This window comes from Ambystoma mexicanum, chromosome 4q (genome assembly GCF_040938575.1).
Source record: "Ambystoma mexicanum isolate Mex_15411 chromosome 4q, UKY_AmexF1_1, whole genome shotgun sequence".
Lineage (NCBI taxonomy): Eukaryota > Metazoa > Chordata > Amphibia > Caudata > Ambystomatidae > Ambystoma > Ambystoma mexicanum.
In genome coordinates, this window is record NC_090928.1 from 335,993,225 (window position 1) to 336,020,683 (window position 27,459).

Here is a 27,459-nt window from a genome sequence, read left to right on the forward strand (position 1 = left end):
GGCCTTGTACTGCCCCCAGCTCAGGAGAATCATCCCCTCTGCCCTGCTGTAAGCCTGCCAGTCACAGGGCTGGGGGTGTGCTAAGCACAGCACAGACCAGACAGAGGGACAAGAGTGATGATGTATCCCCTGAGCCAGTGATGACAGAGAGCAGGAACCAGGCTGACTCAGGTAAGTGTAAAAAGGAACAGGCTTTATTCTTCTTTGTTACATAGCATAGTATAAGAGGTAGGAGAGTAAGTGATAAGCCTCTGCCCTGGTTCCTAGTCCATCTCCCAGTCCCAACCGTCACTCCTTGGAATCCTCAGGCCCCCCACACTCCAAGCTCCACTTAACATTCTAGGAGGCCCTTGCACACACTCTGCCATTCAATATAGTCATACCAGGATACCAGCCATTCATCAGTCATACCAGGATACCACACATCCCCCTCCTTAACAAACAACACAATCAGAATACTCTCACCATCATGTTAGGATCACAATCAAAAGAAACCAAACACCTTCTACCCCAGCCTGCCACACGGGGTCTCAGGGCTGCCACCCCCGAGCGCATACCTTGCCACATGGACAATCAAAACTAAACTACCATCATAAACCTTCCTAACCTACCACCTTCTGCCAGAACTGCCACTCCTGGCCTCAAGCCTGCCACACTTGAGCACTAACCCTGTCTCAACGAGACCAACATACCTTCCAACTTATAGTGCATCCAAAGCGTACACAATTGGCCTGAACAAAATCCTAACATGCAAGCAACAACAAAACCCAAACAGAATCTAGAACACACACGCCTCAGCACCCATCCCTTCTCCCCTAAAGAAAACACAGAAAAGGATGAATAAGAAAGCAAGAGACTAACTGGACAAAGACCACAACACAACCACAAAAGACGTGGTGCGTAAAAATGTGCACAGTCACTACCATGCAAAACGACTTCCGTCCAAACACCAACAAATGTAAGATTGTGGCACTTGCTGAAAGCTTCCGCTACAAAAAAAAACACTGAAAACCCATCCTCGTCGCCAAGTGATGTATCCCCTGAGCCAGTGATGACAGGGAGCAGGAACCAGGCTGACTCAGGTAAGTGTAAAAAGGAACAGGCTTTATTCTTCTTTGTTACATAGCATAGTATAGGAGGTAGGAGAGTAAGTGATAAGCCTCTGCCCTGGTTCCTAGTCCATCTCCCAGTCCCAACCGTCACTCCTTGGAATCCTCAGGCCCCCCACACTCCAAGCTCCACTTAACATTCTAGGAGGCCCTTGCACACACTCTGCCATTCAATATAGTCATACCAGGATACCAGCCATTCATCAGTCATACCAGGATACCACAAGTGACTCAAGTTAGACACCTTTGGGGGTGGGGGGGGGGGGGATGATACTGCCAAGGCTTGTGCCCGCTGAAAAATAGGCAGTGCATGAGCGTCTGTAGAGTAATGTCCCTAGTTATCCATCTACTCTGCACCTTGTTCTGCTTGTCCACATAGAAAAAAAGGTTATGCTTTGCCTACACCTTTACTGCCCATGAGGACTAGCAATGTGCATGTCTGCCGAATAAGGACATTAAGAGGGTCATCTGGTGTGAAGTACTAAATCCAAGACAAGCCTTTTAGGTTCATACCAAATTGCATTCTGGTACTTGTAATCGTCCATGTAGGGTGATAAAAAGTAAAGCTAAAGTCACGCTCTTTTTTTTACTAAGTGGGTTTCAACATTCGACGCATTTTTCTTCTAGCGCATCAAATGAATAGAAAGGGTGATATTTTGCAAATGTTATTAAAATAATTTATTATTTTATGTCTTCAAAGCCTAAGGTTCACAAATAAATAACGTATTGCACTCTGACCTGAGCCGAAATGTGATCAAGTGGGTAACGTCCAGCCTGGGCTCGAATCGCAGTTTTGCCATTTAAACAAACTGCGGAATCCTGGGCAAACCCTCATAATGTGCCTCATTCTGGCAGTTAATCAGTTCAGCATATGCTAGTCGGACAAAGCCTCACTCATGGATTATTACACTATTATTGCTTTATGAAGAATACGGCAATGTCTATTCACCAGAACAACGTGTAAGCTCGACCAGGGTGAAGCATGGGACAGGTTCTGTTTTATGCAATGGACACCCCTACACTGGTACGTGAGACTAGTGGGAAGCGGTGCACAGTACTGTACACTTCAGAGGCACATAAGCCTTTCTATTCACACGACACACACTGCCAGGTCATGTAAAACATCGTTTTCACCGACAAGGTCTTTAGAACATTAGTGCTGTAAAATGCACAATTTGTCTTCATAATGGAACCACAAAATCCTGTGGTAAGTGGGCTTCGATCCCGTAAACCTCCCAAAATGGGTTCCGGCTAGCTCCCTATCCTTGCTCGACGAACGTCGGATTAGGTGTTTAATGCCCATCCTCTTGCAAAGCTCAACAACTCCCATAGCTGTCCAGTGGGCCTCACAATGTGTCTGAAGCTGCCTTTCGGCATATGTTATCAGAAGGCAAGGCACAGGCAACTGTGAGCCCGACTCCGATCTTTGGTTGGTGGGGAATGTGATGTACCATGGTCACATTTTCTTAATGCACAAAAAACGTTGTCCTTTGGGGGCGGTGTAGTTTCCTTCTACTGCACAACAACCGTTTTATGACTGAAACTTGTGCCAGAACCAATAAATGAAGAAACTGGAATCTAAATCCGTGCCCCAAATCACATGCTACTGGCATCAGACATGAGGACACCAGCCCCATGTTTGAGCCTCTTCGACAAAGTTAAGGCAGTTAAGTGCTTTTGTAACAATCCTATTTTCCATTTGCCCATGAAAGAAAAAGGCATAAAGAACACAAAGACTTGCATACCTTGTTGGAAGGGTGCAGCAGCCGTCAGCTGTAAGCCTGACTTGGGTTTCATAGCTATCTGGTGGGCAGACAACCTGTTGGACTGGGGGGCACTCCACTGTGCTACAATCCACACTGAATACTGGTAGAAAGATAAGGAGAGAAAAGGCAGGCACACATTAGCATGGAAAAGTCCACTGGAATCTACTACATACAGAAAAATCTATGTCAATAAAAACCAGGCAATGGGGGAAATTATGGTACAGCAATACATTAGGCTATGACGGACTAAGAAATACCCATACATACAAACATTTCGTATCCTCAAAATGCCCAATGTCAGCATGAAATCACAGTTTCCCATCACTATGCAACAAAAAACCAACGTGGCAACTAATTAGCATCGTGGTGCGCATTTTGGATTTAGGTTTTTGCATTCCTTCCTTCTATATCATTTTACTTTCCATGCTAGGTTACTATTGTACATAATGTCCACAGCCACCAGGACAACTTTGTTCGCCTGCATCCTGAAATATCACCCATTGAAGATGTGAAGACTTTTGCAATGCAGAATCCCCAGATAGTTGCAAATCCCAAGCAATTAGGTAACCATTTCAAGTGGTATTTCAAGTTGCAAGGTGCTAGTCATGCAAGAAAATGCACTGATGCCTTTCCAGGCACACTTCACACTATTTCGTACTGACACAAATCAAATTCAGGGGTGCCAGTGGTCCAGGGGGGAATATCGGGTTCTAAACAATCAATCAGCCTTACACCTCCAATACAACAGAATGGATCTGAACCAATTGGATTAAACAAGCATGCAATTAAAATGATAAACAACCTTGTCCAATGTTGGTAACGTGGACGGAACAGCAGGCTTATCTCCACTAAAAGTCGTGGATCATTGGTTATTTGCAGCACAGCAAAAATACAATTAGTACCCAATGAGTGTCCAGTCCTGGTTGTATAAAAATATCTACTTTATTATTATCACAACAGAAAGTCTAATAACACTACTAATTACAGCCCACCCTGTAATGGAATGCAGAGAAACCGTTTTGAAGAAGGAAAAGGGATGCACTCTGGATAAAGACAGGACGGTAAATGGTTTGGTTAACCACAATAGTTTGCTATGGACTCTTGGTCTTGGAATGTATCTAGTGGGCTTTGGGAAGGGCCAGGGGGACAGAACCACAATTTACCTTTTGCTGTAGTGGTTATTGGTTGCTCGACAGGGTCGAGTCAGCTTCAGGGTGCTTTTCAGGCATCTGCGACAGTTCGAGACAGGAGTTAGTAGCAGGTATCAGGCGGTAAAACGGTTTGGCGAGCAAAGCTAGAAGAATGGCTGCTGGATGGCCTTCAAGGTGACTCGGGGACAGGAATCCTTGTCTCAGTGCTGATCAGAAGTTCAGAAGCACGGGTCAAGACGTCAGGAGTTTCTTTCAGCAACCGTGACTTGACAACAGTCAACGTTGCAGTCGGTTGCGGATCGAGGAACTAGACTGGCTGAAGAATGTCCTTTCAGGCGGACGGCAGTAGATGCTTGTTGTTGCACTTCTCCCAGCTTCTTCAGTGGCCTTGTGTCGTCATTTAAGGCACACGGCCCAAAGCTCAGGAGTGTGTTGCAGGCAGCTACATTGTACTTGGTTTTAGGTGCAAAGACGTGCTGGCACTCCCTGTCCAGGGAGCTTGCTGCAGAGCCTAGCAGGGCATGCTGTGTGCTGGATGGGTACCAGTTCTGAAGCAGTTGGATGGACCTCAGAGTTCTTTTCTCCCTCTGTTCCCTGGGAGAAGTGAAGGGGATGGACCTTTCTTCCTTCTTTGGATGTCCTGGACTTCCTTCAATGGCGGAAGCTGTAAAGCAGACTATACTTTCAGCCAGGGTCCAAAGAGGAGTTCTTCTTTCTTTCTTCTTGTGAAGTCTTCAAATGATCTGCTTAAAGAGGGGCTCCGGCCCTCTTTTAAAGTCAAGTGGGCCACAGTGATTTTTGTAGGTCAAGCCTACCTTAGTGAACCAATCCTGGGGTCCCTACCAACAACTCTCAATCAGTGAGGTCAACACCAGAGTGCTTTGCAACAGGAAAAGGTAAAGGGGTAAAACAGGGTGTCCCAGAACTAACATGACAAGAATCTCCTCTCAACAGAAAGAGCACTGGGCTCACTCCCTTGTGATATTAGGTCCCACGCATCTTCCTATCTGCTGCGATGAAAGATTCTCACTGGTTAATGGTCCTCCCAGTGTGGTTCTTGTTAAAGCAGCAGGTCTTCCTTGAAGATGCTTTGAGACCAGAATCTCTGGCTTCTGCAAACCACATTCTCGTATCTTATGAAAGGGGTCGCCCTAGCGGGGTGGCCTACTGCAACAATAGACACAGACATGTCGGTTCACTGGCATTGACACCGAGAGGCGGGATCTGGCTTCTGGTTGACACAGGTACAAATGAAAGGTTGTTGGGTTTCCCATCTCCTTTGTTTTCCTCTGCAGGCAGGCCCCATGTGGGCCTGTTTGAAGTACCCCTGATTGGTATGTTAATCGCTGGAAGGCCTAACAAAAGAGCAGGGCGATGACATGGTGCCTTTGTCAGTTAATCCTTTGTCCTTCTCCCTTCTTGGGATGACATCATGCCCTCCTCTGCTTTCACATTCCAACTAAATAGGACGGTGGTGAACGGTGCCTGTAGGCTGTGTCCATGCCAGAGTACACAGGTCTATGTGTTTGTTGTAGTGTGGCCATATGAAAATGTGTGTGGATTAACCACATACATTTTCCTGAGGTAAGTCTACCATGATCAATTTATTTTATATTTTCGAAAATGCCCAGGCGAACCCACACCCACCATGTGGATAGTCAAATTTCTCACACTTACTCTCCACATTGTGTATAGGTGCATTATAAATACCCAACAAATAAGAGTGAATTATCACTCACTAAAGGGTAGAGGCTTGTGGACATTGAGCCTGCCCAAGCACCAGGAGTGTAGAGCCAGCCCATCAAGGAGCTAAAAACACAAAAAGCACTTGATACATAGGTGACAACTACCACAAAGGAAGGGAGCACATTTCTACAGGTGTCAAAGGTCACACACCAAGCTGCAAAAAATAGCTCTGCTGTGTACAAGTACATCTCAGCACAGTGGCATATTTTGGACAAAGGGCCTGGGTGCAAAAAAGACAGAGGGCCCCGGGTGTGCGGCTCAGGGAGGCGGAGCCTAGAGAGGGTGGATTTGTACAATGATTAACTTTAAAGGACAAATGCTATATTTTTTAAAGTTGTGTTTATTTACACTTGTCTGTTTTTAGGGGTCCGACTCTAGCTGGAGACCTCTGAAACTCCCTCTCCGGGTTTTGCTGTCAATTTCAGAAACACCTGGCCAAGGACCATTTCCAATGGATGCACATACCAACGCACAGACCTCAACTCACAGTAATGCGCTGTTAAAAGATGCCAGCCCAAACGCTGCCTACCCACACTCTGTACAGCGCTCTGCTGCTCTCAAGCTAGGTCTGCACTTTAAATCATAAAATACAATGTTTTTTAAATGGTAATATTGAATAATCAAGCCTGAAGCTAATGTTGGAAACTATAGGTTTCAAGGCAATAACATGGACATTGGAAAAGAACATTACAGGAGGTGATATCACAAGATAATTCCTACAGCATACACCTCCATTTCATTCATGGCGCAGTGTTCTTACCCCACACACTTGAAATATCATTCAACATCAGACTTTAAAGAGTGCACCTTTTAATCTTAAAACATATCGGGGGTTAACTAATTTGGATTTTTTTGGTGGGTCTGCCTTTGGCCCTTGAAAGACCCCTTAACTACAACCCATCACCTCCAGTTCCACAGGGCCCTGCTGCAGGGCAGTGAATGGAAATGAAGCAGAAATGTCCGGGTCGTGAGGGAGGAAAGTAGAGATGGGGCAAGTGACATAAGACAGAAAAGGGGAGAGTGAAAGAGGGCAGAAATGTGGGGTGGGAGACAGAGTGAGAAAGGCAGAAGAGGTGAGTGAAGGGAGCTGGGTGAGGGTAAAAGGGTGCATGGGAAAAGGGTGAATCGGTACAGAGAATGAACAAGTGCAGGAGAATGGGGCAATAGTTATTGAGGCACAAGAGGGGAAATGCAGGGCTAAGGAGGATAAAAGGGAGGGTAAATGGAGAGCTGGGAGTTCAGGGTGTAAGGAGAATGGGGAATAAGGAGGTCCAAAAAGCCAGAGAGAAATGAAGGTTGAGGGAGGGCAGGAGAACGGAGGTGAGTGAGGAGTGGAGAGGCAGCAATGTAAAGGCAAATGGTGTGTGATGTAAGTGATTTCAAACCGGCACACACCCAAGTTCCGTCCAGCATGTAGTGCGCAAATGAAACCCTTATTTATTTTTATCTATAGGTTCAAAATTCTGACCGATATACCACTCATATCAAACCCTTCTCCTGAGACCCCACCACCCCACCGGTCACACTGAACCAGGAATCAGGCTAGTTTGCAAAGGTTAAATATTTATGTATTTAGAATTTCAAATCACAATATATTTTAATAGGTAACAATAATCAGCAATGGGGTGACAGAACACTGAATAATATCTTTAATGCACTATGATTCAAGGTCTGAGCACAAAAACAAATACATCACAGAAAAGAATACTTTTGGGTTGGTTTGGAACAGATAGCACTATGGTTAGGGGTTCCCCCTGTAACACCCCTCAACCAACCAATAGGCAAATAAACAGATGTGAGGAGAGATCAGGTATTCCGTAATAGCACAAATCAAACAGAATATCACTCCCACCTTCCCCCTTCAAGCACAAGAGAAAAACGGAATGGACTTGTCAGCTGTCAGGATGGCTTTGAAATTGTCTTTGGAATTGACTGAGCGAAAAACACCCAATGTGGTAAAAAATACTTAAACTATTAAAAATTCCTATGGGAGCCGCTTTGAACAGTTACAAGCAATGATTTAGTCAGAAAAAAACTTTTGAAATGTCAAAGTCCAAGTGGGAAATAAATTAAAGCTATTTCACACGTGCAAAATTTCTCAGAATGTCAAATCGCAGCAAACCTTTCCTTGTACGATTTTTGCTAGAACGGGTGAATCCCACTGTTTTGTGTTGAAATTTCGTTTCTATCATAAAATCGTAGTGCGTTATAGAGGTTTTAGTGAGGGGCGTTTTTGAAAAATAGGCGCGAGAATGGAAAACAGAAATGCACTTTGAAAATGACAGGTGGGTTTGATTACGCTATATTAGGACTATGAAAAAGAGGATGCCAGACATGAATCTCCAGTGTTACGTGGCCAGCGTAACCCTTCACGTGGTGGATACTCAATTTCTTTCTGGGATTCACTTTAGTTACTCAAAATCACTAATGACGTGATTTTATAAAAACAAATGAGAAAATCATTGCAAGGTTGACAATACTAGGATTTGGAATTTACAGATAGGATGGGTTGAGATTGGGATAAAACAATGCAAATATACTATGGGTCACTGTTCTTCCCATTAATACTTACAGTCCTTTGTAATTAAATGGGACCGTCAGTTCTGGTAATTGGATTGGGTCTGGTCTAGGAAGGACAGCACATCAGGCGCGGGACTGGATCAGCTAGGCGGGTCACCGGGTTTGCACAGGATCTGTCCTTCTTGTGTGCAGGCAAGCCTTGTGGTAGCAAGCCAGAGTGTTTCAGGGTGCTAGTTCAAAAGGCCTTTTCACCCCAGAGCACTTCACTGGGTGGTGAGAATAAGTTTGAGGATTTGGACCTTGCTGAAATCAGTAGTTCTCTGCTGCTGGCAAGAGTCTTGGCATCTGGATCTGGAAGGATGTTAAAGGCTGGATGTAGAATGCTGGATCAGACTGCTACACCGGAATCAGGAAAGTGAGTGGATCACTGAGTCTCTATGTATTGTCAGCTGTTTCGATTTAGCCTTTCAAATGACATCACAAAATGGGTGAATGGGCCGGCTTAGCTAAGCTTGCCCCTGTGCACTGGGATTGGATCAAAACTTCATCTCCGACTTGCATCTGAATGATTGGATCAAGGCCGGATGAGGTCACATGTTATGGTTTGCTTTACAGTTCTTAGAAACCTCCATTTAGCCACTGGTCTCAAAATCGGATTTTGTCCTAAATACATATTTCTAAATTTGTCACCTCTACACAAATCACACACAAAGATTCCATATTTTATGTAGCATCTGTTCCTCAAAATCCCCCATCGGTAGGATCTTGTTTCAACTTTCTACAGAATTTTGTCCTTTTTGCCATGAATACATTTTCCAAATGTTCTGCAACTTTCTACAAATGTGTGTTTTTAACATGGGGATTTGTGTGTACCTTTTCACAATTCTAGTATTAATACCATTCACATAAAACCACATACTGCCATTCCTGTCCAGAACATGTTACACAGTTCTACCGCCTATTAAAACAGACAGCCAAAAATTAGACTAACAGATCTGTCCTTTGTATATTTTTCACCACTTTGAATCACAAGTTGTGAGTTTCTTAAAAATTGGTCATTGTTCATTCTGAAAAGCAAATGGTACGCCCCTTTTCTCTCCTGTGAGTCCAGGAGCATAGCCCTCCTTGGGGGAAGTCCATCCAGGAGCAGTTTATGTCCCTTTCACACCTCCGTTTCCTGGGCTGAAGGGTCTGCTATTGTTCATTCTCTTTCTGTAGACAAAAATCTAGGCTAACCCACAATTATATACCAGTGAGTTTCTGCTGAGAGGATTTTCCCTCGCCCTGGAAGAAACCGGTTCCACTTCTTGCAGCTCAAGCAGGCTAATTTATCCTTAACTTTTTAATCCAGGAAAAAACAAATTTGTTGCATCAAACAAATACATTACTTTCTTAGCTTCAAGTCTGTGGGATAAAAAACACAACTGAAATCTGTATTCCGTTCAGCCCCAATCCTTTTACGTTTGCTGATCCAGCAGATTTTTAGTTTAGATCACTTTGAGGTTTCATCAGGAGCTCCTCTGACAGCTGTCATTCACAGGTAGCCCAGGATACTGCACACAGATTCTGACAGAGGCTGTCAGTTTACAGACAATCCAGTTTGTCTGAGGACATGTTTTGCTCTTTACACTTTAAGACTTTGCATATTCGCCATGCTTCATTAGATTACATGAATTTTAGCACCAAGCAAGATTTTGAATGTTGAGAAGTGTTGCATTATAGGAATTTCGGAATCTTTAGCAACAAAGCAAATGTCATTTATAGGTACATTTTGGGGTTTCATTTGCAAAACGCTACTTCTCTCACCAACCTCCGTTTGCTGGTCATGGAGCCCACTGGCTAGTTTTATTGCAGTGTGTGCTCTATCCCACCACACTTGCACCATGGGTGTCAGGTTGTGCCTCTGTCTTTTTGTGTGTTAAGATGCGCGGTTTTGGAGGTTTTTGCTGCACACAAGAGTTTTGCTGCCATTGTTGCAGTTCCTTGCACCATAACTATCAGTGATGCCGCATAGCATAGCGGAGTGTGTCAATATAGCCCACAGAGCCATGGAGGGAGGGAAAAAGTGAGAGTGAAAGCAGGGGAGTCTGCGAATAGCAGCAGAATGAATTAGAGACCAGGATCTTCATAAAACAGAACCTTTGGCAGAAATGGAAAGTGGGCAAAAAGAACAGGAGAGGGGAGTAAGATAAAAGGAAAGAGGGTGAGAGGGAAGGAAGAACAGGGAAGGAAAAATGGGGGTTTGAAAAGAATGATGTATAGGTGAAAAGGAAACGAGTGAAAGGTGAGCAGATTTGTGAAGTGGGCAGGTGCTTGCCCTGGCTGCCTACCTATATGCAGTCACAGCTGCAATAGATGAATTAACAGGGACATCATTAACATGCAGCCACTTAGATGAGATTGTATTGAAATGGCCCAAAAAGATTCACACGAGTAAGGAAAAGCCCCTTTGTGTGAGTTCCTGTTCACTTTATGCCACATTGGCAGCTACACATGCCCAGGTGAAGCGCAAGGTGGGAAAACAGGGATGGGTTGTGTAGGGTGGCCAACCATACAGCATTTTGCGGGACTGTCACAATTTCATGGGCTGTGCCCCCCGTCTCGCACACAGCCAGCACTCACACAGCCAGTTTGGGACAAGAATAAGCCGACTGTTGCCTGTATGGAAGCCACATTCTCAAAGTAAGACAGACACAAGTGACCACAGTTCAAGGGTGTTTATTGAACTTTATCAAGGGTGTGATAAATGCCAATCTAGACCTGAATCTAAAGATGGCAGCGAGCTACGACCAGCAAATAATAACGCAGTCCTAGTGGAGTCTTGTAAAAATAAAAGGGCCTATACTAAAAAACAAAAAAAACAATTGCCAATCCTTACAGCTAATTTACAAATGGTGTGGGGAAATGTTAATGAAAAAGAAAACAGTGTTCACAAAATGATAAGTCAGGATGTTGAGGCCGTTGGCCTCCCTTCCCCATGTTTTCAGCACGGGACAAGGCGGTTGCACACTCTTGGGCTTCTTCGGTACGAGGACAGTTCCATTACCAACATCAGGGCCTTCTGTGCCCAAGTGTTAAGTTATCAAAGTCTCTTGATTCAGAGGGCCTGATGTACCAAAACAAAGAAAAGTTCCTTTACAAATATTCAAGTCGGGGGATTCACTCTTCACCCTAGATCCCCCTCAGCCGGGCTCAGATACCTTTCCTACCACAATCTTTAGTTTGGATCCCCCCCTTCCGGGTTCAGATCATCTTTCCACTGCTTATAGAATATAGTTTCTTGTGGTGACTCACGGTTCACCCTGGATCTACCTCAGCTAGGCTCAGATCCCTTTTACACAATTAATCTCCCTCAGCCATGCACAGTTCAATTACAGTTCATATTAGCAATCGGAGACTTTCGAATGTGCACAGGGTTTAGCTTGACCCATTGCAGGACCACTTTGATTTTCACAGTTTAAAATGTTACACTCTCAGTTGGAACAAGTTAATTACCTGTAACTGTTGTTCTCCAGCATGGGTCTGGCATGGATTCACATGCTCATGAATATTCCCTGTCAGGCCGGGAATCCTCGGTTAAGAAAAAAAATCAGTATCAGTTTCGTTTCTGATCTGTCTTTCTCAGTAGTAACCAATCACTGGTCTCTGGGTCATACTGCCCCCAGCCAATGACTGCCCTCTCCCTAAGCCCCACCTCTGGCAGCCATCTTCAGATTTGGTAGCACGCAAAGTGGCAGTATGACCAAGTGAAGAGCCGCAGAGGGGTAGGAGGGAGGGTTTGCATGTAAATCCATGCCAGACCCATGCTGGAGAACAACAGTTACAGGTACGCAACTTGTTCCTTCTCCAGCATGGGGTCTGGCATGGATTCACATGCTCATGAATATAAGAATACATAGCAGTACACACATGCACAACCAACGGGAGGTGGCAAAGGCTCAACATTAAGCATTATATCAAAAACTCAACATTAAGCAATTCTGACCTCCTCACCAGGCTCACCTTAGGCGAACAAGTTGCGCAGCACCGCTTGGCCGACCCTGGACTCCTCCCTGGAATCCCGGTCGACGCAGTAGAATCTCGTGAAGGTGTGCGTCGACCTCCACGTAGCAGCCCTGCAGATGTCCAGCAGGGGAACACCAGACAAGAACGCCGTGGTAGCAGCGATAGCTCTGGTCGAATGGACTCTCGGACAGCCAGGCAACGGTCGGTTTGCCGACCGATGACAGTGCATGATGCAGCCGGAGAGCCATCTGGAAATGGAAGCCTTCGAGAGAGCCTTCCCTTGGTTCACAGGTCCAAAGTTCACAGATAGCTGTGATGTCTTCCGAAAACTTAGTGTGGTCCACGTGGAACTTCAGCGCTCTAGCCACATCCAGCGAGTGCAAAGTCCTCTCGGCCGGTGACGAAGGCGACGGGAAGAAAACAGGTAACACCAAGGGCTTGTTGAGGTGGAAGTCCGACGGCACCTTGGGCATAAAGGTGGGGTGCGTCCTCAGCACCACCCTCGTGTCGTGAAAAGTCAAGTATGGAGGCTTGCAGGATAGGGCCTGGATCTCTCCATTCGTCGTGCAGAGGTGATGGCCACAAGAAACGCAGTCTTCCACGTCAGGAACTTCAACGGTGCCGAAGGCAGCGGCTCGAATGGCGCCCCCATGAGCCTGGTCAGCACTACATTGGGCTCCCACGCCGGGGCAGGGGCCTTTACCGGTGGGAACGATTGGAACAGTCCCTTCATAAATTCCTTCATCAGGCGATGGGACCACAAGGACGCCCGTCCTGTGGTTCTGGTGTATCGGGAGATCGCAGCCAGATGCATCTTGATGGAGGCGTGAGCCAGTCTAGCCTTGGCCAGCGACAGTAGGTACGGCAGCACTTGAGGGGCCGTAATCCGTAGAGGGTTAATCTTCTGTGCACGGCACCAGACAGAGAACCTCTTCCACTTATGTCCGTAGCACTTGAGAGTTGAGGACGCCCTGGCCTTTGCAAGGACCTCTCTGCAGTCAGCCGGGATATCATACCCTCCAAACTCTAGTGCTGCAGGAGCCAGGCCTGCAAGTTCAGCGACTCCGGGTCGTGATGAAGTATGGCGCCTCCTTCTCTGGAGAGAAGATCTGCGTCCGTCGGCAGCTTGACTGGTCGGGACGCTGACAAGTCCAGAAGGTCCGGTAACCAGATCTACCTCGGCCATGCCGGTGCGACGAGGATCATCCTGCACCGGGACCTCTTGAGCTGGTTGACAAGTCTGAGCAGCAACGGCAACGGAGGGAACGCATATAGGAACAGGCCGTCCCAGGGGAACGAGAAGGCATCGCCCATGCTCCTCGGCTGGGGCAACCTGCTGGTGAACCTCTGGCACTTGGAGTTTGTCGCTGTCGTGAACAGGTCGATCTGCGGTTTTCCCCATCGTCGGAGTTGATCCACTTGATCCTGATGTAGTTCCCACTCGTAGCATGAACGCAGCTCCCTGCTGAGTGATTCGGTGATGGTGTTCTTTATCCCTGCCAGATGAAAGGGCACTGGAAACAACACTTGGGTGACGGCCCAATGCCACAGATCCTGGGCTTCCTTGGAGAGGGCTGGGGATCTGGTTCCTCCCTGCTTCCGGATGTAGAACATCGTGGTGGTGTTGTCGGTGAAGTTTCTCACCACCTTGCCCTTGAGGGACGGGAGAAAGGGCCTGAGGGCCCAGAACACTGCACGGAGCTCCAGGATGTTGATGTGAAGCGGTTTCTCCTCCGGGAGCCAAAGGCCTCAAGTTCTCCGGTGTGCGCTCCTCACCCTTCCAGGGAGGCATCTGTCATCACCATTATCTGGTGGGGTGGGGTCTGAAAGTCTGTGCCCGCCGTCAGATGAGCGCGGGTGCCCCACCACCGGATCGCTCGTCGGAAGGTCTCGTTGAGCGGGATCCTGTCCTCGAAGCTGCCCGTCGCTTGGATCCAGTGGGCGTCGAGGAACTCTTGCAGAGGGCGCATCCGAAGCCTGCACAGGCGCGCGAGATATATGTAGGAGGACATCATCCCGAGGAGGGACTTGATGGACCTCACCCTGGCCACGTCTGCGGCCAGCATACGCTGCACCTTGCCCAGGATGGCCTTTGTCATTTCCTCCGACGGCAAGGTCAGACGCGCCACTGTGTCGAGCTTAGCTCCCAGAAACAGTGCGACTTGCAACTGGACCAGTTGGGATTTGGGAAAGTTGATGGAGAATCCCAGGTCCGTGAGCAGCTGGGCGGTCTTCGCTGTGTGATCTACGGCGAGCTTCCTTGTCCTTGCTCGGATGAGCCAGTCGTCCAGGTAGGGGTAGACGTGGATCCCCTGCAGGCTCAGCCACCGGTGCAAGGCACTTGGTGAACACCCTAGGTGCCGACTTCAATCCAAACGGGAGGACCTTGAACTGGTAGTGCCGTCCTTGGACCACGAACCTGAGGAACCTTCGGTGTCCTTTTAGGATGGGGATGTGGAAGTACGCATCCTCCAAATCCAACGACGACAGGAAATCGCCCTCCTCCAGCTGTCCCAGCACGTGCTGGAGGGTGACCATCGAGAACTTCTGTGCCTTGATGTACTTGTTCAGTCGTCGCAGGTCCCGGATGGGGCGCCATCCTCCTGTCTTCTTTTTCACAAGGAAATACCTTGAGTATACTCCGGAGCCCCAGAGCCTCTTCGTTACGAGCTCGATGGCATCTTTTTTGAGCATCGCCCTTACCTCCAAAAGCAGTTGAGGGATGGGATTTTCTTTTCTGGCCATGGGTGTAATGCAGGGGCACTTTTTTAGAAATTCGAGGGCGTGCCCCTGGGCCAGGGCGTCCAGCACCCAACAGTCGGTGGAGATGGACTCCCACATGCTGACGAACTTCGCCAGCCGGCCTCCCACCGGGGTGCTTCGGTGGGGGCCCCGACACAGCTGTCGGTTCAATCTTGCTTGGAGGACGCCTTGCCGCATTGGCCTCCCTGGCGACGACGGCAGGGTCCACACAACTTGCCTCGTCCTCTATAGGCTTCCTGAGAGGATGAGCGGGCCGCTTGGCGGTATGTAGAGGAGCCACCGCTGAATTCCTTGGAAGCACCCTGCTTGCCTCCGGTGCTCCGAAAGGACGGCCTTCGTTGCTGGAGAACGCCTAGGGCCTTACCTGTCTCCGTGTCCGCCTTGATGGCTTGGAGGGACTCATCCACTATTTTCCCAAACAGATTGTTCCCGTCGAATGGCATGTCCAAAACCTTGGCTTGTATGTCCTGGCGGAAATCCGTCGCCTTGAGCCACCCTCGTCGTCTAAGGCAAACGCTGTTGCCTAGCTTGCGGAAACCGGTATCGGCAATGTCCGTTGCCACCGTAATGGCGTGATTCGACGCCACTTCGCCTTCTTGCAAGATCTCCAGGGCCTCGAGTCCTCGTCCTCCTTGAACACATTCTGCAGCTGGCACCCAGGGCAGACCCTGAACAGCTTTCCGGGCGTCAAGCTTCCTTTCTCCTGGGCCATGTTCGGGTAGGCCGCAGAAACTTCTGGAATCCTCCAAGAAGCGTAACTCGACGAAATCTTCACCCTTGAGGGGCGTAGAAAAATCCGACACGGATCCCCGTTAATCGGATGTAGAGACGGTGGAGCTTGAGGCTCTATTTGACCGAAAAATGAAAAAATCTCTTTGAAAAAGCACCAAAACGGATCAAAAGCTTGAGAGCTAAACACGAGGACTCCCAACACTTGAGCGTGCGGTAAAAATCTGAAGATGGCTGCCAGAGGCGGGGATTAGGGAGAGGGCAGTCATTGGCTGGGGCAGTATGACCCAGAGACCAGTGATTGGTTACTACTGAGAAAGAGATCAGAAACGAAACTGATACCGATTTCTTCTTTACCGAGGATTCCCGGCCTGACGACGGGGAATATTCATGAGCATGTGAATCCATGCCAGACCCCATGCTGGAGAAGGAGGACTACCAGAGTCCTTCGAATGTGCACCCACGAGGCGGCGGACCACTCTGTATACGGCATCTACCCTGGTTTCAAAAGTTCAGTCACTCCTTAGATATTCAATTATATTTGTGTCGCTCATCACACATGCCTTACACTCTTTTCTTTACAGATTTTTTCATGCAATGTTGCCTCTTGGAACCTTCGTTCCAACACAGACCGGTCTGCTATCCGTCTCCCTGACTCACCGGCTCTGCTGACTTTACTGGAGCGGCTTTGTTGTAGGAGCCAAGGACAGTACCACAGCAGCAATCAACAGACCCCCTAGCCCCACCACCTGGCCTCAGAAATCGAAGCAGGAGAGCCCCGGGTACTTTCGAGACAGAATGCACCTTTCTTCAGTTTTAATTCCCAGTCTTATGTCATTCTCAAGGGCTCAAGAAAGTAGTTCTCCCTCTGAAAAGGCAAAGGGGAATTCCCTCCTTGCAACCCTTTCTGGTCATGCCGTCTCCTCGTATTAAACTGCCATCTGGGAGCTGCCACTACCTCGTGTGTTTTGCCTTGCTCAGAGTGTTCTTTTGTGCTACGCCATTTATCCATGTGGTGAAGTGTGATGGAAGTCAGGTGTGTGTAATTATCAGTAAATGCCTGACTCTGCTTGATCCTTGTGTTGGGACGTCACACATACAGCTCTGGTGTTAGTCCATTTTCTCTCACAGTCAGCTGTTGTCCGTGAAACAGGGTTTGTGTCGGGAAAGGGGTCGGGGGGTTGAGTCCCTAGGTATCCTACCTGGTAAGCCACGTTCCCCCTTGATTTGCTATTTTAATAAAACTGAACATGAAGCCTAAATACGGCCCGTTTTTTAGCCCAGATGTTTGGGTTGGGATAGTGTAATGTGGGCGTTAGATCAGGGCACGCCACCTTGGTAGAATTCGAAATGTATCTATAATTGATGATCTATCGATAGATTATTGAAGATTCCCAGACTGAAGGTGAAAAAAAGCGCATCACAATATGTTTTAGAGACCGAAGAAAGAACGGGCAGGTGATGGGTCGTAACATAGGTTTTAGAGGACAATACTGTGAGCATTAAAACAAAATGGAATGCGTAATGTGTTTGCCCTGATGAAACGTGTGTTGCACTTGGCAGACACTAATATTTAAACCACTACCCCAGTACCAACAGTATCCTGCGAGATTGCAAGTGGAAACGCAACTTTAAAATTGGTTGTTTTAAAGTCACTATTGAGGTATTGGGTATTAGCCTCCATCCCTTCAATCACCACAAACTAATGCGGCATGAATAGAAATGCAAAGTGTAGACGAAACCCAGTGGGTGGAAGCCATAACTCATTTTGCGGTTTTGACAGAAGCTGTTAACTTTAAGCCTCTGGACAAATAGTTGGCACTGCCGAGAAACACCGAAAGGCAACAATGTAATGGCAGTTTAAGGGTTAGCCTGGGTTATTTATTTGTTGCGTGTTTAAATTAAACAGGATAAATGACCCCAGCGGAGACGCTGTTCCACAGCCAAATCCCCCCGTTTCAAACATGCACAATTGTGTGCGATTATTTTCAAGAGGCAAACGTACGCTACCGTTCCCGCAATTTCACCATTAGGCAGTTCAACATTCTACAAAACAAAATTAAAATGTGCCTGTGCAATTTGCATTGTTTCGGTGATCAGCTTCATTTCATGACCTTGAGAGTTGGCTCTCAAACGAGAAGAAAAAACACCACCAATAGCACGTTACTGATTTTCCTCACATCTAAAGGTGTTGGAACAAACACACTTATGTGTTCCACAAAGATTAGAGCACAATTCATTAGACGATCACATTTGAAACGGTGTTGTGTCTGGATAGTTTTAAAATAAACAGATGGAGATTTTTAACATCTGCAAGAATCAAAAATATGCCTGCCACAATAGAAGGTAACGTCTTCGTGCCCAATTAATACGTTTGGTTTGAGCTGCAAGTCTCGTGCTTTATCCATATTTGCAGCATTGCGAGTTTGTTGACTCAACAAAAAGCAACGTCTGTGGCAGTTTTTCGGGACAAACACAATGAATAAGATTGCAAAACATCTGCATACATTTTTTTTATTAGTATTTGCATAGTTGTTGATTATCCTGAAAACTGGACTAGAATGTAAGTGCAGTTTCTGGATATCTGATCTTATGGAAAAGACTTCACCAAAAAAGCACTGTCGAAAAACGGTTGAAAGCGACAGCAGGCCTAACTTTCCAAGATGTCCACACCAAAGTCATTAAACCACTCTGCTTTCTTATTTTCTGAAAAAGGTGCAGACAAGTCTGAAATTTTGAAATCTGCTGTTGGGCCACAAAATCAAGCACACATGCACCCCCAACATGGGTAATAGAAATGTCCTCAGAACTACCCCTCTTGGCCCCCTGCGCAGGGAACCATGTACAAAATTCTCGCCTTTTTTTATAACGCAACTATGCTGATTGACTGGGTTGGCTCTGGGGTTCAACTTTCTCAGTGGGCCAATCCTGCATTGTTTTTTTTTTCCATAGGTTTAGCTTTCGTTTTCGCGACACATTCTGTGAGCTACCCGCACTTATGCCTGTTGGACCTAGAAACCACTCGTTCCACATTCACCTAGCCTGTATGTCTGTGCAGCTCCATTTTTCTTCTGGCCCCATATATTAAAGTTACTCACTTGAGTGACTAGAGTACTCAGTCCATTTATTTGCTCCATCCTTGTGGGTGGCCCCCAACACGGGCACAGCACTGGAACCTTTGGCAACAAAAAAAAAATTGAGCTGCCCCTTTAAATTTAGTATAGCGTGCATGGCCGCAACCTCAGGGGTGGGACCGCCACGCCAAGGCTGCGCCCTCCAGCACCTCACCTCAGTCCCCTTTGAACACAACAGATACTTCGATACCTGGCTACAAATCTACATATTAGCCCTTGGAATACTAGCGGTGGAAGGTGGGTGGGATGTATGGAGGAAAGGGGACTATGGACTACGAGTACTCTAGTCACTACAGGGAGGAACTTTAATTACTCATATGTCCTATCTCCTCCATACTAGCAAGAAACTTAGGGTGGAGATGTGATAAAACCTGCCTCATACCTAGGATGAAGCAAAAAGGTTCTTCAGAACCACTTGACCAAACTCTGAAACGCATCTGGAGCTGGTGTCCAGTGAATAATACTTACAGAAGGCAGACGGAGTGGCCCAGGTAGCAGCCTTGCTGATGATATCCTCAAGAAGTGTGTCCATGAAACGCGCTGGCTGTGGCCTTGGCACTGACCGCATGAGCATGAATCCCCTCAGGAACAGGTTCGTCTGTGGCCAAATATGCCTCCGAAATGGCCTGAACCATCCAACGGGCGATGGAAGCCTTAAAAGGCTGAGAGCTGGGGAGGAGCCTCTAAAAGTTACAAACAATGACTGGGACTTCCAAAAGGATTTCGTCAGAGATAAGACTTGAAGACCCTCTTTAAGTCCAAATAATGCAGGGCCCCCTCTACCTCCGACTTCAGGAAGAACACCTGCAGGCAGATTCCTTGATTCAGATGAAATGGAGAGACCACCTCGTGCAAGAAATGTGGGCAAGTGCGTAAAATGATTTTGTTGTTTGTTGTGAAGCATGGTGAAGGGCTCGCACAAAGACCACGCCTACAGCTCCCTAACCTTGCACGTAGAGGTGAGAGCCACCAATAAATCAATCAATCTTTAGCATCACCAAGCGGATGACCACAGAAACCATCAGCTCGGAAGGCTTGCTTTGCAAAGCCACCAGAACCACATTGAGGTCCACAGACCAGATGAGGTCTGTGCACTGGAGGAAAAAGCCTAGAGACATCCTGAAGGTGGGCCTTAGCCACCAGGTTGGCTGCTGAAAATATGCTCAGGGGAATTCTTGTAAGCCCAGATGGCCGCCGAATACACGCGGCAAGTATTCACCTGAACTCCAGACCGTGACAGATGCACAGAAAAAGTTAGTACGTCATTCAGAGGACAGGGTCCAGCCGCTTGTCGTGGAGCTCAATGGCAAAACCTAGTCCATTTGCTCTTATACTGGGACCGAGTCTAGGGCCTACTCGCCTGCTAAATGATGTACCAGTTGTTATCCAAAAATTGAGCGTGTTGAAGCCTCAGCTGATCAGGAACCAGGCTTTCGGGGCCAGTTTGGCTGGGGTCAGATGTTCCACTGCCCCATCCTGCTGTGTCAGGAAACCTCTGCTGGGGATCGGGAGATGAACGGACCCTGGAAGCACAACTTCAGCAGACCCGAAAACCTGGATCTCGAAGGCCAGTGGGTGGCAACCTGGATGAGCCTGCAACCCACGGAGGCCCAGAACTTGAAGAGTGTAAGTTGGGGCAGAGGGGTGGGCGGGAACACAACACCCAACGCTGTGCCAACAGATCTGGAAGGCGTCTCCCAGTGACCTCCGACCTGCCCATGAAGCAAACTTGGACACTTGGCATTACTGGGGATATGATCAAATCCAGGTCCGCGAACCCTCAACGCTGGAACAGGGGCAACAAGGAGTCGTTGTGCAACTCCCACTTGTAGGTGTTTAACTCCAAGCGACTCAACTGGTCTGCTTCTGCATTGCTATTCCCCAGGAGGCGGACTGCTGAAATCCAAATCCCCTGCATCAGGGCCCAATCCCAAATTGATACCGCCTCCATGCAGAGGAGGGGGCGGGGGGATGGAGGGGAACGGGTGACACCCTGCTTGTTCAAGTAGAATTGCTTGTCCTGACCAGAACAGACCTGTCCCGGATGAGGGGTAAAAATGCCTCGCGGGCCAGGCCCACTGTCCCAAGCTCGAGCAGATTGATATGCAGGAAGGCTTCAGTCCTCGACCATTTGCCATGAATCGCGTAGCCCTTCAGAGTAACCCCAAGCCCGAAAGAGGAGTATGTCGTCACCACCAGAATAGAATCCGGCCAGGTGAAGGGGGCTCCCAAAACATTGCCGTCCATCAGCCACCAGCAAAGATCGGGCAGCAGGAGCAGTGGTATTGGGATCCTGTCCTACAGACCTCGTCTCCTGATCCCAATTGGCAACCAGATGGAGCTGGAGGGGTCTCATCTGGAGGCAAGTGTGCTGTACAAAGAGCACGCGGGAGGCCATCGGGCCCAGAATGTGCTGGAACCAACATACAGAGGTGGTCTAATTGGCCAGAAAGTGTACCACGCCTTGCTGAGGGACATAACCCTCTCAGGTGTGGGTAACACCCGCTACATGGTGGTGGTCAAAAACAGCCCTAGGAAGACCAGTTCCTGATACGGACCTAGCTGCTTTCCTGTGGTTGAGGGAAAAACCCAGCGGATGAAGGATATCTGCCACTCTCTGGCAGGAGTGCACCACCTATTCGGGCGACCCCACCCTCACCAGCCAGTCATCCAAATAAGGGTATAGATGATGGCCCTCCAAGCGGAGGAGGCCTGCCACTGAGTTAATCCACTTTGTGAAGACGTGAGGGGCAGAGTTCAGACCAAGGGAAGCACCATGGTACGACATGATCGTGAACCACAGAAACTTCCGATGCATGTGCCCATCTAGCAATCGCAGGTACGCATCCTTGAGGTCCAGGGAACACATCCTATCCCTGCACACAGACTCGGCTATGTGCGCGGGAGTAATCATCTTGAATTGTTCCAGCGGAAATTACAGGTCCAGTACTACCCTCTGGCCAGCCTGGTAATTCTTCAGTACCACAAAAATCCTGGAATATTAAACGAAGCTCCTGTCTACGAGAGGAACCAGTTCTATCGCCTGCATCTCAAAGAGCAAAAGGAACTCCTGTAAGAAAGCCAGAGGCCCAATCTGTCAAAGAGGAGGAGACGATGGTAGCGGCAAAGGAAGAGGAAGACTGAAGCCCGTGGAGACTACCGATACGATCCACGGGTTGCTGAAAAGACTCTTCCAAGCGTCCTGGAAAAAAGCCATACGGCCCCCCACAGGCAAACTGTGTTCCCCGACCTTGACGTCACGGCTTCTTGGCATCCGAGGAGGGGGAGCAGAAAAACCTGCACAACGTCCGCTGCTGCCTCCTCCTGTTGTCGCTGGGTGACTTGTCGGACTTCCTGGTACTGCAGTCCTAGAACCCCTTGAAACCGGAGAAGGCGCAGGGCTTGAACTGAGTCCTGCCTTGGGACTGAGGGAAGGATTTCTGGCCTGGTTTCGTCAGGATGGCCAAGGACTTGGTGGTTAGAGTGGAGGTTCTCTTCTTCGTCAACTCGTCGTTGGACAATGAATGAAAAAAGGTCCACGCCCTCAAAGGGCAGATCCAGGATTCGCTCCTGAACGCCAGATGAACTTTGTGGCATGCATCCACGCCGTCCTTCTCATCTCGACCCCAAAGCACAGCCATCTGCTGGCTTTGTCGAAGTGGGAGACGAAGACTCCATTAGGTCCTGCGCAATGGCCCGGGCGTCTGCCAGAGCAGCCTTTAAGGAGGCTTGCTTGACTGAAGGGAGGTCGGGCAGAAATTCACCAAGCTCCCGCCACCGCTTCTGGTTAGCCACAGCCAAGAGGGCATCCACGTTGGCTTGCCGCAGATGCAGTCCTGAGATGGAGTAACATCCCTTTCCCAAGGACTCAAGGACTTTGTCCTCCTTCGAGTGGCAACTGGAGGGGGCTCCCACAGAGGAAGATGAAGACAATGATTTAGAATACACAGAGGTTGCAGCTACCACAGAGAAATGGGGCTGCAGGTGGGAGGCAAGAAGGATTGGCTCCCTGTCCGTCAGCCTAAACCTGCTGCCAACTTCTTGTTCATCTGGGCGTTGGCACTGGGTTTCTCCCAGACCTTTCACGCCACCAGCAGGACATCCTTCTGGAGGGGGATGCCAGACAGGATCATGGTGCGTTTCCCCAAGACCTCTGCTAGCACACCTGGCTCCTGGGAGGTCTCATCAGGAAGAGGGACACCCAAGAACTCCATCAGGCCCTGAAGGAAGTCATGAAAGGCCATGATGGATGCAGAGGGCACATCGCCCTGGGCGTCATCATCCCACTCTTTCACAGGCACTGGGACACAGGTGCCGGAGTGCCACCCCCCCAGGTCTGGCGCTGTCGACAGGTCCAACAGCTGTTGAGGGGAGCCGTGGTGGTGCAGGTGGAGGGGTCGGAACAACTGGTAGGCCCTGAAACTGGAGGGACTGGCACCGGGAGTGCAGGAGGAATGGAAGGAGTACCCAGTTTAGGGGGCCGGCGCCACCTACGGATGACCTTCACAATGGCCTTCAGGAGCCCCTTCATCTGAGGGGAATGCATGAAGAGGAAGAAATGCTCGAAGAAGTGGTCCTCACTAGCTGCTGGGTCCCTCAAGGGCCTGCCCTCTGATGCGCTGGGCCTCCGCTCCTGGTCAAAGGACCGAGGCACCTGGTGCATGTAGCTGTACGGCTGTAATGGGTAATCTACCCCCGAGGGGACCAAAACCCTGCACCGTAAGATCCACTGCCGCTACCAGGGGTAAGGTGGCTCGAAACATCCTGCAAAGCCCACTTGATGTGCGAAAGCACTGGCAGGCCTTGAGCCGGATGCAAGATGGCTACCTGCCTGCTATGCCACGTGCTGCTCTGCCTTTTTAAACCCCTGTGCCACGCCCTTGACGTGAGGGCGTGGAGCCTGGAGCCAAGATAGGCCTCAGACACGAGAGGATACAGCTTAGGTCTTGCACCGAAGCTGAGGAGTCGACCTCAGAGATCCCACGGATAGACACTGATCCCTCAGCCGGACAGCCGGTAGTTGTAACGCCTTAACTCAAGGCCTCAGAGCGAGCTGCAGTAGGCAGGGAGCCCTCGCACCTGTTCCGGTAGCCATGATGTATCTAGCCAAAGAGACTCTTGGAGGTGGCACTCGATCCCTTACCCCCTGGGGTAGAAGAGGACGAGTCTGACAGTTTAGGACCCAGTAGCTTTAGAGGTCTCGGGTCTGCCAGAACCTGAACCCGAAGAACCCAGATCCGCTGGAATCCCAGGGAAGGAGTGACCATGGCAAGTGGAACAGAGCCTTGTTGTGACAAGATGTCCTGGAGACTGAGTCCTTAAGGTGGGGTGGAGAAGAAAGGAAGTTCTCCCTACAACGCAACAAACTATTCTTCAATGTCCTGTGACCGAGAGCACTGCAGGCCGAACACGAGTCCCAGCGGTGGTCTGGTTCCAAACACTCATGCATGGGGGTCTGAGGCCGGAAACAAGTGTTTGCATGAGGCACATCTCGTGAATGCTCCTGTGGCCGACATGTCCGGGGGAGGCGAGGCACCGAAGGGAAGTGAAATAAGAATTTAAAAAACAAACGGAGAGCAAGTGGGAAGCTAAAAAAGTCTCTGTGCTGGCTGCCAGGGCCGTCCATCCGGAAAAAGGGGCTGAGCTGAGGCACCCAGAGGGTGGGGCCACAGTGGGAGGAGGGTGTTCCCACGCCAGAGGCAGCGCTCTGCATGCTATACTACATTAAAAGGGGAAGCTAAATTTTTGAGATCCAAAGGGTCCGGTACCGTCCCATGTTGGGGACGCCCACAAGGATGGAGGAAAGGGGATGAGACATACGAGTATGGCACCTCTGGTGGCTGCCAAACTATAACCAAAAAAAGTAAACAGTGTGAGGTTTTGAATAAATCTGAGCCAGTGGCACTCCTCTGGTCAACTTTCCACACCACAGTTTTTTTACCTTGTCTGGGCCATTGCAAAAGGGGTACAGCCATGTGCATATCAGCCACCAATGGGAGCAGCACAGCCGGAACTTCCAGGCCAGGTCTCCCCTGCAGGGAAACCCAAGCAATTGCAGCTTGGTTCCTTATTACGCAGCGTGCAAGGGACCCACATCTGGGAATACAACCTCTCAGAAAGCAGACAAAACTATAACCAAAAAAGTGATGGGTGGAAGGTTTTGAATAAATCTAAACCACAGGCATTGCTCTGCGCAACCTTCCACGCCACCCTTTTTTAACCAGTTTGGGACATTGCAACAGAAGTACAGCCATGTGAAAATCAGTCAGGTACTTCCACCATTAGGAGCAGGCCAGCCCGAACTGCTAGGCAATCACCCGTTTTGTTTCACCTTTGGTGGCTGGGCCATTCTATTGCCATCAGCTAAATGTCATAACTTTGCAGTCAAATGTGTGAATTACCAAGGCAGTTTTCGGGCAGAACAGCTTTAAAAAATGTACTTCTAAATATGCCAGTCACTTGGTGTACTGTCATGCTAACCATTTCTTATGTTTTTACCACCATGTCGGAGCCACTTTTGAAAATAAACAGAATAACACCAAATGCACTGATGGCATTCTAGCGCCATTTTGTTACCATCCTCTGTAGTTTCTTCAACTCAACTTTTCTAGTTGACATTTAGCTGGACTCTTGTTGGTTATACTACCAAAATAGGGGTGTGTGCAGTGTGGGTAGGAGGCGAGGTAAACTATGGGGTGGTTTGACTCCCCATTAAAACAAAACAAAGTCGTACAACCATCAAGAATCGAACTAACAGCCAACGAGGTAAGTGTAGTTACTGAAACCACACAAAAACCTCAATGACGTTATCAATGCGGCCCATCAGAATTCCGGCTGCAGTGGGTGACAACAATCACTACAATCTAATCCGGGCGTACTACTTGAATTTAAAGCAGGCAGGTAACCACAAACTGTTATCGTACAGCATTTTATTTCCCTAGGGGTGCCTAATCAGGGTGACAAAAGAAACGTTAAGGGGATCGGCTTGATGTGAACTCTTGAGGCTCCTTTTACGCAGTCTGTTAGCTTGTGAATCACAGAATCAAAAACAATATAGCCATTACTGTAACTATATCATGTAATTCAAGGGAGGTAGCGAAAAGGGTAGTTGAAACAAAAGAAGCAAGTCACCTGACTGGGAATACTAGCTTTGCCTGATCGCTTCCTACTTACGACCACTTCCTCACTCAGTTTCAGGTCGTGCGTTTGCTCTCTGGGGAAGGTTAAGTTATGCTTTCACTTTTCATATATAGTAATGTTTGCTTTGTTTTACATCTTTCTGATATTTTCGTCCTCGTGTTTTTATTAGGAGGGAGTAAAGGGTACATTCGGTAACTTCACCGATGTCCCTTGTTAACCCTGGGCAAAACCAGGAGTACCCACATCATTCAGGCTGTCTGGGCTGGGGATTGGTGAGAGGGCTCTGCAAGTGGACGATTTCAGAACAAGATGTTGCGTTCCAGGCCAAACGCAGGATGCTACGCAATTCACCTGTGTTTTGGTCACGAGGTATTACCAGCAGTTCAACCTGGTCCGTGTGGTTTTGCTGGTGTCTGGAACGGTGTTCCAATCTTTATTGGATTGAATTTAACAGACTTGATGGGCCAGGTGATGGAATGCAAGTCGTTAGCGACTAACAGGTGACCATCTTGCCAGGATATTTGTCGGGGCTGTTGAGGAAATGGGACATTGTAGCATACTCGCCCTCTATGGATTCTGCCGTAATATGAATAGCTTCAATACATGCAGGCTAGACTGGAATAGCAAGCTACATAGGAAATAGGGCAGCCAATAACTGAAAAGAAAGGCAACACATTTTATGGCACCCGAAGAATAAATGTACACCTGCAAGTATGATACTGTGACAAGGTTCTCCATGACTCACGAGACAAATAAAATACGTTTTCAATTTATATTAAGAATTAAACCATACACGAGAAAGGCAATAGGGGCTTCAAAATAGGGGTGTCCCTATATGCTCTCCCTAGACCTTCACTGAGACTCCCACCTCCCCAGACCAGGCTTTCATTCTCTCAAAAATGGCCGGACAAATACGGATTCTAGGAGACCTACTGTCTGGCCGCTCCCTGCACTAGGGAGGCTTGAAGGCTGTAGTCTTATCTCTTGCCACAGATAGATTTAAGAACACACCAACTCCCAGATGATGTTTAAGGGTCTTTATTTTGATTTCCAACATGCCTAGTGCCCATCCTTCTCTCTCTAACCTAGAGTGAAGCATTCCTGCCCTAACCCAGACTTCCCCCAACCACAGATTGATGCTGGTGATCAGCAACCCCGACTATCTAAGAGCTATCTAGCTTTCGTATATGGTCAAAGGCAAATGCCTTTTGTATCTAATCTCCATCAGGAAACAGTCTAGCGTTCCCATCCAACAATTTACCCCAGTGTAAGACTTTAAGGAGTATGCCTTCAAGACAAGTCTTTACCCTCTCTGGTTCTTTCACACTTGAAGATTGCTCTTCCTATATCCGTTTCCATCCATTCCTCCTCCCTCATGCTCCACCAACCATCTCCC

General features: G+C 48.4%; 1 protein-coding gene across 4 annotated transcripts in view; it reads right to left on the reverse strand.

The window, feature by feature from the left end:
• The window catches only part of CRIM1 (cysteine rich transmembrane BMP regulator 1), a 1,425,558-nt gene that overhangs the window by 881,433 nt on the left and 516,666 nt on the right, over positions 1-27,459 (reverse strand). For all 4 annotated transcript variants that reach the window (XM_069607924.1, XM_069607925.1, XM_069607923.1 and 1 more), the window contains one exon: positions 2,855-2,975. In XM_069607924.1, the coding sequence (XP_069464025.1) occupies positions 2,855-2,975 (121 nt within the window). The remainder of the gene's footprint in view (positions 1-2,854; positions 2,976-27,459) is intronic.